Source organism: Hemicordylus capensis, chromosome 2, assembly GCF_027244095.1.
Source record: "Hemicordylus capensis ecotype Gifberg chromosome 2, rHemCap1.1.pri, whole genome shotgun sequence".
Lineage (NCBI taxonomy): Eukaryota > Metazoa > Chordata > Lepidosauria > Squamata > Cordylidae > Hemicordylus > Hemicordylus capensis.
The window spans coordinates 208,934,525-208,954,300 of record NC_069658.1 but is presented as its reverse complement, the minus strand read 5'-3'; the positions used below and the strand labels follow the sequence as shown (position 1 = coordinate 208,954,300).

General features: G+C 51.7%; 1 protein-coding gene across 1 annotated transcript in view; it reads right to left on the bottom strand.

Annotated features, from left to right (window-relative positions):
- Nucleotides 1–18,578, bottom strand: part of LOC128342354 (calcium/calmodulin-dependent protein kinase type IV-like) — a 46,665-nt gene extending 28,087 nt beyond the window's left edge. Inside the window, exons 1-3 of the mRNA XM_053289583.1 lie at nucleotides 18,446–18,578; nucleotides 2,546–2,624; nucleotides 1,350–1,412 (exon numbers count right to left, since the gene is read on the bottom strand). Of these exons, the coding sequence (XP_053145558.1) occupies nucleotides 1,350–1,412; nucleotides 2,546–2,624; nucleotides 18,446–18,552 (249 nt within the window). The 5' untranslated portion in view covers nucleotides 18,553–18,578. The remainder of the gene's footprint in view (nucleotides 1–1,349; nucleotides 1,413–2,545; nucleotides 2,625–18,445) is intronic.
- Nucleotides 18,579–19,776: the final 1,198 nt, after the last annotated feature.

Sequence of the window (19,776 nt, the reverse complement as noted above, 5' to 3'; positions counted from 1 at the left end):
ATGATGATGATGATGATGATGATGAATGTGTTTGTTTGTTTTTCACTAGTAGCAACCCTGCCACCTGTGAACTGCCAGAGAGTCATTTTTTTATTTTTTTATTTTTTACATTTTATATCCCGCTCTTCCTGCAAGGAGCCCAGAGTGGTGTACTACATCCTTGAGTTTCTCTTTCACAACAACCCTGTGAAGTAGGCTAGGCTGAGAGAGAAGTGACTGGCCCAGAATCAACCAGTTAGTATTATGGCTGAATGGGGATTTGAACTCAGGTCTCCCCGGTCCTAGTCCAGCACTCTAACCACTACCCACCCTCTCGATCTGACTCTCATTCCTGTCCATTCCCCTCCTCTTCCCAGCTCCAGTTCCTTCCTCCTCCTTCGGTTCCTTCAGATCCCTGCTCAAACCCTCCTCTCCCTCCCTCCAGCCCACTCCCTCAAAAGTGCATCTCTGAGTCGGCTCAAAAGTGCATCTTCAAATATGTGTTGAGTAACTGTGTGGATTTATGAGGGTAGAAGATCTGGGCAGAGAAGGGGAGGCACCTAGCCTGGGCAGAAGAGCGGGGCGTGCTCCTGATTGCCGGTTGTGGGCTTGCAAACTTCAAGGTAAGAGGCAGGGGGAATGATCCTGTGCGAGGTGTCAGCTGGCGAGGACAGCTTTTCCTCTGGGGACGGAATCTGGGTGGGGCATGCTCGTTCTGCCCAGCCGCTGCCACCTCACACACATTCGTTTTCCTCACCTCCTGCTGTAATGTTTGCAAGCACATGACCAAACATCGGGAGAACATGTGAACAGGTCCTTTACAGATTTACCTATGTTAATAATAATATTTATTATTATTTATTTAGCAGATTTATTGACCGCCTAACTGCTTTAGACTTGAGGCAGCTGTATTTATTATTATTATTATTATTAATAATAATAAACACTTTATTTGTTAGCTGCCCCATAACAAATTGTTCTCTGGGCAGCGCACAACACAGTGCTAAAACATCAGATAAAAACACATAACACATTAAATCACAACAGACCAAAAAGCGGGGGGGAGGGTGGAATACAAAATGCAATAAAAAACAATTTAAGACTTTTAAAAAATCCATTTTTAAAATTAAATTTAAAAATCGAAATTTAAAAGGCCTGAGTGAACCAAAAAAATGTTTTTACCTGGCGTCTAAATGAACAAAGTGATGAAGCCAGGAGAACCTCACGGGGGAGGCTATTCCACAAACAGGGTGCAACAACCACCGTAAAGGTGGTTTTAAACAATTAAAACAAGAAGAGCAAAAGTGCATCTTCAAGTCTGTTCAAAAGGACGTTGGAGTCGGACCCCTACACAGAGTGGTCTGACTTACAATATTCGGATGCGAAAGTCTCAGCAAAACACCGATTTCGGTCCTGACGATTTTCTTGTCAATCTGGAAAATACAAAAGCAAAGAAAGGCCACGTGACTTTCCTCCCAATCAAAGTACCTGCATGCGGCATCAAAAACGACCGCTGGTGTTTCAGAGTGTTCAGAGGAGGGCTGGGCCCAAACTGCTCAGCAGGGAAATGTTGCAATTCCATCTGAAATTTGGGGTGGCTTGCAGTGGGGTGGGGGACCCCTTATTCTCCTTTGCCTTTGTTTATCGCCCGCTATAGTTTGAGCAGAGGACTGCAACGCCCCTGTCTGTGGCCTCCTGTGGGCCAAAATGGGCATTTTGACCCACATACGTAAGACCTCTGCCCAGTGCTTTCTTGACATATTGCCATGCAGGGAGGCTTCTGGGAAGAAAAACGGAGGCCCGTGGGCTAGCAGTCACAGGGGAAAGCATTACGGCCACCTGGGGTAGGTTTCGTGCTTCCCGCCCGTTTCTACAGATTCATTACATTGATATGCTGCTTTCCCAAACGAAGGCTCAAAGCCGCACAGAAGACACTTTGCTGCCTGCTTAGTGAATCTGCCTCAGAAGGGATCCCCTGGCACCATCACTGTGTTCATTTAGATGCCAGGAAAAGACCTTCTTGTTCACCTGTGGTGGTGGTTCACCTACGGTGTTCATCCTATGTTCCTGTGTTCCTATGACCTAGGCTTTTATGGGTTTTTAAAAAAGTGTTTGTATGTTATTGTAGCCTTTCGTTTTTCTTTTAATGTGCTTTTAATGGTATATTTTTATTCTATGGTTTTATTGTTTGTGAGCCACCCAGAGCAGAGAACCATTGTGATAGGGTGGCCAAAATATAAAAACAACAACAGCAGCAACAACAATAACAAATATGAATAAATTAACTAAATAGACCATCTTTGCTCACTTGACTATTCTACTATTCTACTGTTCTATTCTAGTGCAGGTAGACCTAGAAATGCAAATACGTCTGAGAGGAGGATACTGATTGGTGTACTATAATATAGGGCAATTTGTGCGCTGACGACTGCCTGCAGTTCACAGAGACAAACTCAGAAAGATGGAATGATCCTGTCATGTTTGGCTATACTCCTGCAAAGGAGGCAGCCACCAGCCAATCAAATCTCTCTTTTCTGAATCAAAGATGGGATTCCCACACACTCACCGTCTTCTTCAGTATTTTGGCGGCATACTGAGCATGGGTTCCTTTCTCTTCGCAGCTATACACCACAGACGTAGCACCCCTAACCAAACAAGAAAGACAAGAATGATAGCAGTTGGTTGGCTAGATCAGGTCCTATTAAAAACTAGCAACATGGACAAAGTTGCTCCTCACTCCTCACTCTCGAGTCTGCCCACATTCCTTCCACACCTGCAGAGCACAGCAAGTCCCGCCCCTTTTCTTACTGTGAGTTGTGTTGGTTGCTAGGAATGCAAATAGGTCTGAGATGAGGGCAGGGATTGGTGGAAGGGCTGCTGGTGGCTGGTGTGGCAGCCTAAAGGCATTGAAGGAGAATATACATGAAATGAATAAGATTTTAGAAATCATCTCAGATCAGCTCATAGCAGGAAAAGAGTCCTGTTTGATCAGAAGAAAAGAAGTCAAGAAATTAAACTGGGATTATCCCCAAATTTCATGAGCTATTCCCAGGGAGAAATTTTGGAGGATTCGTCCATGAGCTGGGTCCACACATTTTGGCCATTGGGACCACCTCAGGGAATGAATATTCATAGTGATTTTTGGCAATGCCCTCTAAAGATGGGAAAGAGGTGATTGCATTAGGGATGTCCCCCGGTGGGGGACGGTTCGAAGCCGGGGGGGAGAATAACTTTAAGGGTGGGGGAGGGTGCACTTACACCCCCACGCTGCATTTCCCCCACCAGGGCTCGCTTAAAAACCAGTCCAGCGGGGTGGCATCCCTGTCCGCTCCTTCGACTGGAAGTGACCGGAAGCAGCGCATGCGCACATCACAAGCGTGCCCAACCTGCGCATGCACAACTTCCGGTCAGTTCTAGTCTGAGGAGTGGATGGAACGGCAGGGACGTATGCTGCTGCCCCACTGCACTGGTTTTTAAGCGAGCGCCAGCGTGGCCTCCCCCACCCTTAAAGTCCCCCGCCCGCCCGCCTTTGAACCCTTTGAAACACCCGGTGTTCGTACCTGTTCGGAGGCCTGTAAAAGGGCCTCCAAATAGGTTTGTGCACAGCCCAGGACTGCATTGCTGCACTTACAGCTTTATCTGTGTCATCTAGCTGCAAGTCCTTTCATCCCACCTCCAAATGATTAGGATACAATTGCAGTCCTTTTTGGACACAGGAAAAGCTTCGGGGACCAAGGGTTCTGCTCTCTCCATGGGGACATTCCTGCCAATGTCCGTTTCCATTCCTCTGACAACGTCGATACAACTCTATATAGTAGTTTGTGTGTTTTAAAAAGCTTTTCAGACACACCCCACGGCAAGTTTGGCCACTGCAGGCCCCACGGCCAAGACCATAAAAGCACGAGGGAAGGCTGGGGGGTCTACAAGGATGCTGCCTCTTTTCCATCTTCCTCTAGGGGTGCAAAGCTTGTCAAAGATGGCCGTCAGCATTGGTTTGCCCAGACAGTATCGACCACCCCAGCTGCTTCACGCACTAAGGGAACCCCTGGCAGGTTTCCTCAGAAGCAAGTTTCACTGAATTCAGCGAAGCTTGCTGAATGGAGAGGAGAGCTGGTCTGGTGGTCGCAAGCATGACTCGTCCCCTTAGCTAAGCTGGGTCCACCCTGGTTGCATTTGAATGGGAGACTAGAAGTGTGAGCACTGGGAGATGTTCCCCTTCTTAGGAGATGGGGCCGCTCTGGGAAGAGCATCTCGGTCCCAAGTTCCCTCCCTGGCAACATCTCCAAGATAGAGCTGAGAGAGATTCCTGCCTGCAACCTGGGAGAAGCCGCTGCCAGTCTGTGCAGACAATACTGAGCTATATGGACCAACGGTCTGACTCAGTCTATGGCAGCTGCCTATGTCCCTATGTCCACTCTCTGAACTGCAGCCTAAATTAATGGTTATTGCAGAGGGTGGACTAGCGGATCTCAAAGGGACCCAGCTGCCCCACTTCATGTCCCTCGCTTGGCTGGGCTCTGGCGCGTTTGTTGACAATTGCTTCAGGTTTCAAAGGTAGCTCATCTTGGCTGGCCTCTCAAGAACCAACATTCCCAGCAGTACAAGGGTTTACGCTCCCCCCCCCGCCCTCACCTCCCATGCACTTCTGGCTGGCTTTGGGTAAAACTATTTTAATTAAAATCACAATACTAAACTGGTCTAAACCTTTAAGCAGCTTTTAAAGACCCCAAAGCCCTGTGCTAAGCACCCCACCCTGTTCCCCCCCTGCCCGCAAAGCGAGACAGCAAATGTTGAAGTAGAGATTACATCCCAGCAAACAAGAAGCTCCCAGGAATGCAAGGCGGGATTGGCTTCACGAGAGCTCTCCGCCGATGGCCCCAAAGACTCTGGTTCCCTCACCGGAGGATTCAAAGAGCAGCATCTCCGAGACACAGCAGTGTCCATGCTGGAGAAGGGCTCTTGCGAAATGTGGTGCTGGTTCCCAGGTTTCACGGACTGCAACAGCTACACCTCCCGGCAAAGGTCCTTTGCATTAGGGATGTGTAACCCGGTTCGGGATTGAACCAGTTCAGTTTGGATGGATCGCTATCGAGCCGAATCCCCCAACTTGTATGGGAGGTTCTAAGTAAAAAAAACCCCACATTAAAAAAAATTAACTTACTCTGGGGGGTCCTGCTGCAGTGGGGTCTCTGGAGGCTCCCACTCCCCCCACTGGCCCTTCCATTATTGCCTCAGAGCGCTTGGTTCAGGCAGTCTTCAACCCGTTCCGGGCCTGTTTCTGTTGTGGTGGCCATTTTGGATGCCGCCGCGCATGCCCAATGGATGTGCCCGAACCAGTGATGTGGGGCTGTAATGGAGGCTGGCAGGAGGAGGGGCAGCCTCCGGAGACACACACACACACCCCACAGCTGCAGCAATGCCTCCTGGAGGGGGTAAGTTAATTAAATTTTTTAATAAAAATTCACAAACCCTCTCTGAATCGAACCGGGGTGGGGGTGCATGGGACTGAGGGGGTGCAAAACAGAACTGGCCCAGTCTGGTGTGGGTCCGCTTTGGACTCGAACCAAACCGGGTCGACTGGTTTTGTGCACCCCCCCCCCGCCACTTGGCATCTTTCTCATAGGAACATAGGAAGCTGCCTTCTCCTGAGTCAGAACCTCGGTCTGTCTAGGTCAGTACTGTCTACTCTGACTGGCAGCAGCTCTGCAAAGCTCCAGGTGAGTATTTTCAAGCCATGCGTGCAGATGCTGCCAGGAACGGAACCCGGGACTTTCTGCATGCCAAGCAGGGGCTCTACCACCTTAAGGGAGGAGAGCCGGTCTTGTGGTAGCAAGCACATGCACGCTTGCCTGCAGAAGGTTCCAGGTTTTCTGACGGGCAGCAGGGCTGAGAGAGACGCCAGCCTGGAAACTTGGAGAAGCTGCTGCCAGTCTGTGTGGACAACACTGAGCTTGATGGACCAAGGGTCTGACTCGGGAGAAGGCAGCTTCCGATGTTCCTACGGCCCCATCCCCTCAGGGGAATATCTTACAGCACTCACATCTAGTCACCCATCCAAATGCAAACCAAGCTGGACCCTGCTGGGCAAAGGGGACCATCCACGCTCCCTGTCGCAAGACCAGCTCTCCTCCCTTTCCCCCCAGTTCATGAGACCTCTCTGTGCCAACTGCATTGGTCCCTTCACACGGGGGGATTCAAACAGTGGCATCTCCGAGACACAGCAGTGCCCGTGCCGGAGAAGGGCTCTCGCAAGGCGTCGTCCTCGTTCCCAGGTTTCACTAACTGGTGGGATCGGCAGGCAGAACGAGTCAGGCCTCTCCACAGAAGTCCTTTGCATCTCAGCCATCCCGCGATTCAACCATACTTTTAGAATCCTGGCATCGGAGGGGTTTTAGAGGCCATCTAGTCCAGTCCTCAGCTTGATGCTCTGCCATGGCTCTGTGTTGGAGCATCTGCTTAGCAAGCAGAAGGTCCCAGGTTCAATCCCCAGCTTCTTCAGGCAGGGTTGTGAAATCCTGGACAGCTGCTGCCAGTCAGAGCAGACAATGCTGAGCTCGATGGACCAAGGGTCAGACTCTGTAGGCAGAAGGTTCCCCTTTTTCTATGCTGATGCAGGACATCCAGAGCCGGACATTCTGCCACAGATGACTGCCCAGCCTCAAGTTGAGGACCAGCAAAAATGGAGGGCCTCTCTTCTATGGGGGACTTGATTTTACTGCCAAACTTCTCTTACCATTAAGAAGTTCCTCCTAGAGGCCAACTGGCATTCAGAGGTAGACCATCTCTGAGCCTGGAGGTTCAACATAGCAATCACTGATAGACTTGTCTGCCATGAACACTTCTTATCCCCCTTTAAAGTCATCTAACTTATGTTGTTCCACCACTTGCTGGCAGCAGACTTTTTCATTTCATTTATTTATTTCATTGATATATTGCCCTTCCCAGAATGGCTCATGATGGTTGACACAAAAAATAACATAACATTTAATTCCCTCCCCCCTACGTAAACATGAAATAAAACAGGAGAAATTAACAGAAAACTCATTTTAAGAACCACTTAAAACCAATTAAATATTATTACATATTATTTTTGACCCATAACTGTATCCTATCTTATTCTGAGTGGAGGAACTTGTAGGGTTGCCCGTGGTGGAGTCTGGGGGAGGTATCTGGAGGGAACCAGAGAGCCAGCATGGTGTAGTGGTTAGAGTGTTGGATTAGGACCGGGGAGAACCAAGTTCAAATCCCCATTCAGCCATGAAACCAGTCATGTAACTCTCAGTCTAACCCACCTCACAGGGTTGTTGTGATGGTACACATAACCATGTGCACACTGCTCTGGGCTCCTTGGAGGAAGAGTGGAATAGAAATGTAAAACAACAACAAACAGGCAGAGAAACAGGACCAGAGACAGCTCCCTGGTCAGGAGCAGGACCATGGACAGAGCAGGCTGGATACAAGGCATTCCCCACCAAGAAGTTAGGATGTTGCTCCAGCAAGGATCTGGAGCTCAATGAAGCCTTCAGTGGTCCTGCCCTCAAGCTGATTGCTCCAGTTTCACCCACTCTGCAGGGACAGTAGAGACTTAAAGGGTCCAGGCCATGTTTTCCAAACTCTAGGGATCGGAGGGGGATTCCTCAAAGTTAGAGGAGGGCAGGGCCACCTTCTCAGATGGTGTTCCAGGGGTGCCACCTTCTCAGGCTCCTTATGGGGCTGGTTCCTGCTCCCCATCTTCCCCATATTTCTGTGTCCTCTGAAGCACCTTCTTTAGGAGGCAAGGCTACAGCATCTGGGGCTTTTTAGTGTGGAAAAGAGGCAACAACAGGATGACAGAGGTTTGTAAAATTATGCATGGAGTAGAGAGAGTGGACAGAGAGAAATTTTTCTTCCTCTCTCACGACACTAGAAACAGGAGTCATCCCATGAAACTGAAGGCCGGGAAATTTAGGACTGACAAAAGGAAGTACTTTTTCACACAGCTCATGACTCAGGATTAACACAGCGTTTCTTGAGATAAACGACCTCAAAACAGTGCTACATCTGCTGGTCACCAGACTGGATTACTGCAATGTGCTCTATGTGGGGCTGCCCTTGTGTGTAGTCCGGAAACTACCGTTGGTCCAGAAAGCAGCGGCCAGGTTGGTCTCTGGGTCATCTCGGAGAGACCATATTACTCCTGTGTTGAAATAACTATACTGGCTGCCAATAAGTTTCTGGGCAAAATACAAGGTTTGGTTATAACCTATAAAGCCCTAAACAGCTTGCGCCTTGGGCATTTAAGAGAACATCTTCTTCGCCATGAGCCCCACCACCCGTTAAGTTCATCTGCCAAGGTCCATCTGCAGTTGCCACTGGCTTGTCTGGTGGCTACTCAGGGATGGGCCTTCTCTGTTTCTTCCCCCCGGAATGCGTTCCCTGCTGATAGAAGAGCCTCCCCATCACTGACAACTTTTAAAAAGTCTTTAAAGATGCATCTCTTTACCCAGACTTTTAATTAAATATTGTTTTAATATCGTTTTAAAATGTTATTTTAAAATTTAAATAGTTGCAATGTTTTAACTTTTACTGTGTCATTTATTTTGTTTTAACTAATATTTTGAGTTTTCTGTTGTCATTTATTTTTAACTAATGTTTTAAACTTTTTCTTTTTGTTTGTTTGCTTCCTTGTAAACCGCTCAGAGACGTGAGTTTTGGGTGGTGTAAAAATATGATACAATCAATCAATCAATCAATCAATCAAATAATTAGTCTATGGAATTCTCAGCCACGGGATGTGGTGATGGCCACCAGTTTGGATGGCTTTAAAAGGGGTTTAGAGAAATTCATGGAAGCCAGGTCTATCAATGGCTACTAGTCTGGTGGCTGTGGGCCACCTCCAGCCTCAGAGGCACGATGGCTCTCAATACAAGTTGCAGGGAAGCCACAGCAGGAGAGAGGGCATGCACAGACCTCTTGCCTGTGGGCTCCCCAGAGGCATCTGGTGGGCCACTGTGGGAAACAGGATGCTGGACTGGATGGGCCTTCTTGGGCCTGATCCAGCAGGGCTGTTCTTAGGTTCGGTTCTTATGTTACTCCTGGTTCGTGACACTCAGGATATGAATACAATACATATTTATATATGTGTGGTGTAGTGGTTAGGGCGTTGGACTTAGAAACCCAAGTTCAAATCCCCATCCAAGTCCCACTGGGCGACTCGGGGCCAGTCGCTTCTCTCTCAGCCTAACCTACCTCACAGGGTTGTTGTGAGGAGAAACATAGCCATGTACACCACTCTGGGCTCCATGGAGGAAGAACGGGAGATGCATGTAAAAACAAAAACAAAAACAACGAAAGTTCCCAAAGCGGTTTACAGAGCTATAAATAAATAAGTAAAAATGGCTGCAATGCTGATGCAATGCTGATGCAATGTCTTTCTTAGACCACACGGGCAGAGGAACTGGCCAGTGTCATGAACAAAAACATATTATTTATTTATACCCCACACTTCTTCCAAGGAGCCCAGACCAGGGTACATGGGTTCTGTTTATCCTCACACCAAGCCTGAGAGAGAAGGTCAGGCTGAGAGAGGAGTGACTGGCCCAGTGAGTTTCACGCCTGAACGGGGATTTGAACTCGGGTCTCCCCAGTCCCCGTCCAACACTAACCACTCCAGCACATTGGTGCGAATAAAATCACAAAAAGAAAAGGGGAATGGAAGGGGAACAGCTCTGGACACCCTGGAAGGGCCCCCAACTGAATAAACAGAGGCCCTGGAAATAAATGAAAATCTCTGGAGTGTACACCCGTGTCTGGAGAGGCCTTTGCAGGCGGGAGGACGAATTCTCGAGTGTGGCTTCTGGTCTTTCAGCTCATGTCAATTTCAACCGGCTCAGAAGTTAAGCAGATGGCGCCGAGGAAGGCAGGGCAAACAGAGAGGGAGACTGGGTTTAGCATGTCCCATGGGAGGGAGGCAAGGAAGGAAGGAAGGAAGGGTGTGAGTGTTTGAAGACAGAGCGAGCAAGAGAAAGGAAATCGGCTTCTTGTAAGGCAAAGAGAAAGCGCACATCCTCAATTAGGAGATTTACTCCAAACAGCAGCAGCTCAGTTACGGTGCCTACAGCCTGATCAGGATTAATACCTCCAAATATAAGCACTTTTGAACATCTCTAAATGTGTATTTATTACAATAGCAGCCCTGAGCGGCTACAGATGCAAATTTCCTCCCTTAAAGTGGTCTCAGCTGCCCACGCCACCCACAGACTATTTTCTTCCTTTTTAAAAATGGATCTCCTTTATCCTTCCATAGCAAATTCTGGATTTTTTTGTAGGGTCCTTGCTTCCCTTACGTGTCTCTTTGCTCTGGCGGTCGGATCTCAAGCTGGAAAGCCAGCTGCTTTTAAAAATCCCGTATTTCAAAATTGATGGGAAATATTTTAGTCGTGGCTAACTCCCACGGAAATGAGTAGGACGTAGTCATGACTCACTCTTCTCATTGATTTCAGCAGAGCTTAGTCAGGAGTACCTTATCTGGATGCTGCCCAGTAGCTTACAAGGTAATCCTATGCATATTTACTCAGAGGTAAGTCTTACTAGTTAAATGGGGCTTCCTTCAAGATAAGTGTGCTGCTTACTCCCTTAATCCCAGAGGGAGAACTCTGCACTTGCTCAGAAACACTCATAAAGGCCCGTGTCCTGTCCTGGCATTCAAAATGGGTCCCACCCTTTGTTAGTCTATCTAGTTAGAGTTGTGTGACTATTTATTTATTTAACAGATTTATATACCACCCAAAACTTATGTTCCTGGGCAGTTGACAAAAAACCCAGTAGAAATTAAAACCGAATTAAAACATTAAAACAATTTAATGCCTGGGCAAACAAATGTGTCTTGATCGCCTTTTAAAAAGTTATCAGAGATTGAGAGGCTCTTATTTCAGCAGAGAGCGTGTTTCTAAGCCTCGGGACAGCAGCGGAGGAGGCCCGTCTCCGACTAGCCACCAGATAAGCTGGTGGCAACTGCAGATGGACCTCGGCAGATGATCTCAACGGGCAGTGGGGCTCATGACGAAGAAGACCTTCTCTTAAATACCCAGGGCCCAAGCTGTTTAGGGCCTTATAGGCTACTAGTAATTTGAAGCCCGTTATAATAACGGGCGCTAGCCCATGTATTTCCCGCCGCCGCCGACGACCGGCCACGCGCCCTCCCAGCTGCTTTTTCATCCAAACCGCCCCCGCCCCCCACGTTTAAGGGCCAAATCGGCCCATGCACTTACCCCCGCCCTCCGCAGTGCAGAGAAAAGGGGCCTGACGGGGCCAGGGCGCCGCCGCCTCGCCCGTACTTCCGCGGCAGCAGCCACCGCCATCGGGGCCAGTCGGCCCGCCGCGGCCGCCGCTGCCTCACCCGCACTCATTGTCACCGTGGCGGTGGTGGCCGCCATCGGGGCCAGTCGCCCCGCCGCAGCCACCGTCACCTCTGTCTGAGGCCGCGGCTCTGCCGCAGCCTCGCCAGCATTCTGCTCCCGTTGGCAGCGGCCGCTTCTCCTAGGCCACCGCTTCTCGGGCTCCAACATGGCCGCCGGAGTCTGGGCAGCCGTGTCTTTTTGGGCCGATCTGGGCATGCGCTCTGCGCATGCCCAGAATGGCCCAAAAAGACACGGGCAGCACGGCCGCACGCTTAAGGCTTTTATGGTATAGGATAACCAGCACTTTGTATTTTGCCCAGAAACATACTGGCAGCCAGGGTAGCTCTTTCAACACAGGAGCCAAGTTCAGGGCTGCAGAATTTTGACCCATCTGCAGATGCTGGACTACAATACCCATAAGTCATAACTACTACCGTGTTTCCCCGAAAATAAGACAGTGTCTTGTATTGATTTTAGGCCCAAAAAATGCACTAGGGCTTATTTTCAGGTAGGTCTTATTTTGCACACACCTCCCCCGCCACGGCAGGCAAGCACAGAACAACTTACTCCGAGGTAGTGCCCCAAGTTTCAACCCCGTCTCCTGCTGTTCTAGATCCCTGCGGCCAGCGTGCAGCCGCGAACCCCCGCCTCCCGCCTAGGTCTTATTTTCGGGTAGGTCTTATTTTCGGGGTATTAGCGGCACATCAGAAATTACTGCTAGGTCTTACTTTCGGGGAAACACGGTAGTATCTCTCCAGGGCTTCAGGCAGGAATTTTCCTCAGCCCTAGTTGGATGGACACTACCTAGCTTAGGAAAAAAGGTGACTGACTATAGAGAGACATGACAGAGGTGTATACAATTATGCTTGGGGTATAAAGAGTGCACAGAGATAATTTTTTCCTCCCTCCCTCCCAACACTAGAACCAGGGGTCATCCCATGAAACTGAAGGCCGGGAAATTAAGGACTGACAAAAGGAAGGTCAGCGCATCAGACGGCGCATACTTAATCTATGGAATTCTCTGACACAGGATGTGGTGATGGCCACCAGCCTGGATGGTTTTAAAAGGGGCTTAGGAGGACAGGTCTAGCCATAGCTACTAGTCTGGTGGCTGTGGGCCATCTCCAACCTCAGAGGCAAGATGCCTCTCAATACAAGTTGCAGGGGAGCCACAGCAGGAGAGAGGGCAGGCACATCTCTCTTGCCTGTGGTCTTCCCAGCGGCATCTGATGGGCCATTGTGGGAATCAGGACGCTGGACTAGAAGAGCCTTGGGTCTGATTATTTATTTATTTATTTATTCATTCATTCATTCCCTGCCCCTCCAGTACAGGGACAGCTCACAACGTTTATAAAATAGTTGCAATGTAAAATCAGACTAATATAATTAACCGAATTAAGCTAAACGAGTTAAAAATCCAAGCTAAAACCACAATCAGAAGCACAGATCTTAAAATTTCAAATTAAAAGTTATTAAAAAAAATAAAATAAAAACTAAGAATTGTAAAAACTAAAGAACCTACCAGAAATAAGCAACAGGAGAAACATTAAAAACCCTCTTTTTAAAAGATGTGTTTTTAGTTGTTTTTTAGAAACACTGAGGGAAGGAGCATGGAGAGGATCTTCAGGGAGGGTGTTCCAGAGCTGAGGGGCCACAACCGAAAAGGCCCCGTCTCTAGTCCCCGCCAGCCGGATTTCTGTTAGTGGTGGGGTCATGAGCAGGGCCTGAGATGATGAGCTGAGGGCCCTGGCAGGTTCATGTGGGTGAATGCAGTCCGACAGGTACCCCGGGCCCAATCCATGCAGAGCTTTAAAGGTCAAGATCAGCACCTTGAATCTAGCCCAGAAGCGGACCATTAGCTAATGAAGCTGGCGCATGATGGGTGTGGTACTCGTGAAGCGACTTGTGCCCATGAGCATCCTTGCGGCAGCATTCTGAACCAGCTGAAGCTTCCGAATAGTCTTCAAGGGCAGCCCCAGGTAGAATGCATTGCAGTAGGGCTGTTCTTATGGAGATGCTAGGTTCTGAACCTGGGACTTTCTGCATTCATCCCAAAGTGTGTGTTTGGGTCTAAACTCAGGGAGATGCTGGGGGATCAGGCTACAGGACCTGTTGGTGTTTGAAAATGCGGCGCTTGCCAAACTCCCTCCAAAGAGGAGGATGGTCTTCCCATGGCCCCCAGCACAGAGGGTGTCCCTGGGAAGCCAGCCTCCCCTGGTGGGAACTTCACCCCAGCCCTGGGCCTTCCTTCATCATCCCCAGTCCAAGCATCACTTGGAAGGGGTCTCTACTTAGGAGAGGAAAGCTGGTCTTGTGGTAGCAGGCATGACTTGTCCCCATAGCTAAGCAGGGTCTGCCCTGGGTTGCATTTTAATGGGAGACTAGAAGTGTGAGCACTGCCAGATATCCTCCTCGGGGGATGGAGCCGCTCTGGGAAGAGCATCTAGGTTCCAAGTTCCCTCCCTGGCAGCATCTCCAAGACAAAGCTGAGAGAGACTCCTGCTAACAACCTTGGAGAAGCTGCTGCCAGTCTGTGAAGACAATACTGAGCTAGATGGACCAAAGGTCTGACTCAGTATATGGCAGTTTCCTATGTGCCTATGGCTTGGCTGAGGCAGCGAGATCCCACAGCAGCAACCGGGCCCTGGAGGAGCAGGGAAGCAAAGCACACATTGGTGAGAGAGAGTTCTGGCTGCAAGGCCAGAGGTGGGCAAGGGGGACCGTTGATCCAGCAGCGCCTGAGTGAGGCTGAGGGAAAGTGGAAGCCCGGAGGCCCTGGCCCCTCTCCTGGCTCTGCAGTGGGGATGCAAAGGGTCTGGCAGTGGCACTGGTGACCTCCCACCCAGGATTGGATCTGGGGCACTGAGGGGACGGCCCTCCAGGTCTTGAGGTGGCCGATGGGCCTCCGGGAGTGTGCAGGTCACGGGTGCCAGACGAGGCCAATGGCTGGCCAGGGGCTCTCCCTTGGAGGACCCCTCCCCGCTGCAGATGCATGCATAGAAGAGGGGATTTCCCAGCAGGGCACGCTTGTCATGCAGGGGAGAGCAAAGCTGCCTCTGCTGAAATTCCCCCTCCTCGGTGCATCTCTTCAAGGTACCGGAGCCCTGTCTGTCAAGCGCGTCCCCGAGGCAACCGCTTCGGAAGGAAGGAAGGGCCTGGCCTTGCCTTGCAGAGTGAACTTGTGCTCCCTGGTTCCAGGCAGAAGGGGCCGCAAGGGAGCGCATGAGGCATCCGGGAGCCCCGTCCCCACGGAGGGCTGGGAGAGAGTCGTGGGAGCAAGGGAACGCCACCGCCCCGGCCCTGGCTTCGCAGTCCGATTCGCCACCCAAACCGGCATTAAGCCAGCGGTGACAACGGCAAGGGAAGGGAGCCCGGGCCAGGTGCATTCTGGAGAAGAGACGCCGGGCTTGACCAAACCCCAGCCATGCCTCCGCCGGCACCAGCCTCTGACTGAGAGCCAGAGCAAGAAAGAAAGCACTTGGCTGAATTGGAGCGGATCCTTCTTGCCTTTCTGCACCTTCTTCCTAACATCTCCTCCCCAGCGCCACGTCACTCAGAATTCAGGAGTCCAAAATGCCCCTTTGAAGTCATAGGCCAAAGACCTCCGAGCCCCTTGAACATGCCACATGTAAAAAAATATGCACACCGCCTCCAGGAGGGCCGGGGAAGGACCCTGCCTGAGACCCTAATGAGCTGCTGCCGGTCAGTGTAGACAGAACTGAGCTAGATGGACCAAAGGCCTGACTCAATCGGAAGCGCCTTCATAGGTTCATCAGGAGCACCCATAGCTCAGTGATAGAGCCCCTGCTTTGCACGCAGAAGGCCCCAGGTTCAGTCCCTGGCAGCATCTCCAGGTAGGGCAGAGACAGACGCCTGTCTGAGTCCCAGGAGAGCTGCTGCCAGTCAGTGTAAATAGAAGTGAGCAGTTTCATATGGACTTAGTTTGTCCGTTTCTTGCTGTTGGGAGGACTTCTCTTTGAACTGGTTGATAAACGGAATGTGATGTTTTTCTCAACGTGATCTTGCATTTTGATACTTATTCTTTGAAAAAACAGCCGATGTATTTTTTTAAAATGCAATTTGGTTTAAGTTATGGACGTTTGATGGTAAAAAGTTAAAGTTGTGCCCTCGAGTCGGTGTCGACTCCTGGCGCCCACAGAGCCCAGTGGTTATCTTTGTTCGAATACAGGAGAGGTTGACCATTACCCCCTCCCACGCAGTATGAGGTGATGCCTTTCAGCACCTTCCTATAGCGCTGCTGCCCGATACAGGAGTTTCCCATAGTCTGGGTAGGGTTTGTATTTCTCTGGCACCCTCAGCTGCCTTGAGCACTCTGTTGAGAGTGGAGAAACAGAGTAGGTTTGCTTTGGGGTTTTTAAAAGAGAGTTAAATCTCAAGTGAGTAGCCACTTAGTGGCGCAGCAGGAAATGACTCGACTAGCAAGCCAGAGGTTGCCGGTTGAAATCCTCGCTGGTATGTTTCCCAGACTATGGGAAACACCTATATCGGGGAGCAGCGATATAGGAAGATGCTGAAAGGCATCATCATCTCATACTGTGCGGGAGGAGGCAATGGCAAACCCCTCCTGTATTCTACCAAAGACAACCACAGGGCTCTGTGATCAACACTGACTCGACTTATGTTACTTTAAATCTCAAGTGAAGGCCTCTAATGTGCACCGAGGGAAGCGGATATTCATGAACACCAAGCCCATTCCCGTGCCACCAGGTTCACTCCCCGGCATTTCCAGGTACGGCTGGGAAGTCTCATGTCCGAGACCCCGGAGAGCTGCTGCTGCCAGTCAGAGCTGGCAATACTGAGTAAATGGACCGAGGGCCTGACTCAGTCGAAGGCAGCGTCCTAATACTCCTCTCCAGTCCATCTTCCTCTCCCCGACACACGGCGGTGTGCGATATCCATCTGCTTGGCAATCGCTCGCCCTCCACCAATTTAGAAGTCAAGGCGGTGCTGCTGAATCTTCCGTTTAAAGATAGACGAGAACACTGCCAAGCTGTTCTCCCCGGTTCAAAATAGACCTTGGCAGCTGCAGGGTGTGAAAGACAGGTGGCCCCTTAGCGTTCATGTGCGCGCATGGACAGCCATGTGCGCCAGAAATGAGATGCGGCTCCTTTTCACCCCTGTCGCTCAAATCGTCGGCAGGTTGACTGGTAAGTCAGTTATGGGAACACATGCCTTATATACTGAGTCAGACCCCGGGTCCATCTAGCTCAGTATTGTCTACACTGACGGGCAGCATCTTTCCAGGTTTTCAGGTAAGCTTATCTCCCAGCCCTGCCTGCAGGTGCTGCTGGGGGTGGGACCTTCTGCAAGGCAAAGCGAAGGTTTTGCTACTGAGCTATGGATGCTCCTGGCTAGCATATGAAGCTGCCACCTACTGAGTCTGACCCTCGGTCCATCTAGCTTGGTATGGTCTGCTCTGTCTGGCAGCAACTCTCCAGGGTTTTAGGCAGGAGGAGTCTTCCCCAGTCAGAGATTGAACCTGGGGCCTTCGACATGGGAAGTCAATGCTCTTCCAGTGAGCGATGGCTAGTGCCAGCCTGCTGCTTACAGTGAGCATTTACTCCCTTGTGAGTGTGCCAAAGGTTACAGCTTTTTAAAAGCCTTGTGGGAGGGAGGGGGACCTACTATTAATTTATTATTATTATTATTATTATTTTACACAGTCAGACAGGTGTTATTGACTGGTTTGTTTTATCCAGACATCGAGTCCTTCCCAAGGACCTGGGATGCCAGAATTTTATTGTCAATGGTTATAGATATCGTCGCAGAATAGAGGCTGTTCCCAGCAAAGCTGCTTTTTGTAATAGGCTGGTGGTGATTTCTGTGGCCCTGATGGTGTTGAGGTGCTCTTCAAGGTCTTTGGGAACTGCACCCAGGGCGCCAATGACCACTGGGATGATTCTGGTCTTTTTCTGCCACAGCCTTTCAATTTCAATTTGTAGATCTTTGTATTTGGACAAATTGAAATTGAAAGGCTGTGGCAGAAAAAGACCAAAATATTATTATTATTACATTTATAGCCTGCTCTTCCTCCCAGGAGCCCAGAGCAGTGTACTACATACTTGAGTTTCTCTTTCACAACAACCCTGTGAAGTAGGCTAGGCCGAGAGAGAAGTGATTGGCCCAGAGTCACCCAGCTAGTATCATGGCTGAATGGGGATTTGAACTCGGGTCTCCCCGGTCCTAGTCCAGCACTCTAACCACTACATCACGCTGGCTCCATGCTGACCTAGAACAAGAACAATGTTAGCAGTTAATTTGACAAAAGGGGCTATTTTCACGTGATGTCACACATGCACTGTGTTGTGTGTGTGTGTGCAAATGACCAGAGAGGGGTTCATTTCGAAAACGAACCTGGGTAAACCTGGAGCCCTCAGATGGAGGGCCAAGACTGCACGTGTGCTCTCTCTCTCTCTCCCCCCCCCCCCAGCACAATCTGTGAATAACAGGAGATGTGTGCAGATCAATCGTCTCTGAACACAAGCTGTGCAGGCATGTGCCACTCAATGTGCACGTAGCCCTAGTGATTTCCCAGGGAGAGGCGCCAGGGACCAGGGGCTGTGCTGGAGCTGAGGTTTCTGGCACAGAGGGCCGCAACTACGTCTGGTCTGTGGTCCAGATTTTCCTAAGGGGGTGTGTGGAGGTGGGGAAGCCGGGTTGAACGGCCTGGTCATCCATGCCGAAGGCCGAGTCACATCCCCATTCATCTCCTGTCTGCTTGCCGCTCCTTGCATCTCCATGTTTTCCTAAAGAAAAGCTGAGCCAGCCTTGGGAGAGGGGCTTGGACTAGCCATCAAGGGGCCAGCCCCCTATCAGAATGCCCCCCATCAGCTATGCCCACGCTTGAAGTTGAAATAAACGCATGTCCGGCTGCCTCAGTTTCCCTCCCCTGTGTGGAATTCTAGATTAAAAGCCGCCCATTGTACACCCCCTCGGGGCAGGGACCTGCCCTCTCCGCCTCTGTAAAGCACGGCGCACACCTTCCAGGCGCCGCGCGGTGAATGTAGGCCCGAGGAAATTCACTAGTGTGTCGCGAAGAGTCCTAGCTTGGCCTCTCGGTCTCCTACCTGCCCAGCTCCGGGCCCATGAGGTAGAAATCTTGCAGCGTGGAGTCCCGCCGGGAGCCCTCGATCCAGTATTCGTCCCCCGGAGGCGGCTTGGAGGTGGCGGGCATCCTCGGGGATGAGGAGGAGGCGCGTCGCTTCAGGGAAGGAGGCCGGCAGCGGCGGCGGCGGGCAGGCAGGCTGGTCCTCCTGGCCTCTCTCTCAGCAGTGGCACATCCCAGCCGGCCCGGAAGGGAGTCTGTCCGCGCCCACAGAGCGAGCCCCGGAGGAGGAGGAGGAGGAGGAGGCTCAGGACCAGCGGCTCACACCCGCCGCGCCTCCTCCGAGGGGGAGCTGCTGCCGGCCTGGGCTGGGCTGCCCGCTCCCCTCTGGCCGCCGGCAAGTTCACGGCATGCTGCTGCTGCAGCCCCCAGGTGGCTTGGCAGAGGCCCCTTGGCCAGGCAGACTGGCTGGAGGAGGAGGAGGAGGAAGAAGAGGAGGAGGAGGAGGGCTCCTGCTGCTGCTGCCGCCGCCGCCGCTCGCTCTCTCGGGAGTGCGGGTTCCCCTCCGGAGTCAGTCCGCCTCTCCGCCGGGCGCTCGCTCGCTCGCTCCACCTGGCCGCTGCGTCGGGAAAACCAGCCCCGCAGAGGAGGCTTCGCGGCCCTCCCCCGCGTCGCTGTCCCCCAGCCAGCCGGCTCCTCTTCCTCCGCCCGCTTGCCAAGATTGGGGGGCGGGGGGGGGGCTGCTCCCCAGCCGAGCAAGGGCGCCCCCAACGCGAGGACGGCCCTTCCTGCTCGGCTTCTTCGCCGCCGCCGCCGCCGCCGCTGGACAGCGACGCGCCTCCTGCCGAGGCGGGGAGACCCAGCCGGGAGGCTCCCTTCGCCGCCGCCAGATGCAGTCCGGGCTCGGCTCCGGCGGCCGCCTTTGTCTCACCGCCTCCTCCTCCTCCGCCTCCCTTGCCCAAGCGGGAGAGGCATCATCTCTCTGAGGCAGGGAGAGGAGGAGGAGAAGCAGAAGCAGCAGCCGCCACCTCTTCTGTCTCCGAGCCGGCTGCGAGGACCGCTCGGAGGAGGCTCTGCCAAGCAGCGACCTCTTCCGCGGCTGCCGCGATGATGACTCCCCTCCGGGCGGCCTGTCCCCCCCCCACCCCGCCCCACCGCGCTCCTTGGGGGGATGCTCAGCCCAGAAGAAGACCCGGCGGCAGCGCCACGCCCGGAGAGCGCCACAGCATCTCGTGACCTCTAGCTCGAAAAGTGTGGGGGCTCCAAGGCCAGCTCTCTCTCGCCCCCTCGTGGAGCCCGCGCCTCGTGACGCGCCTTCCTCGCACGCGAAGGCAATGAATCCGCCAAAGGATG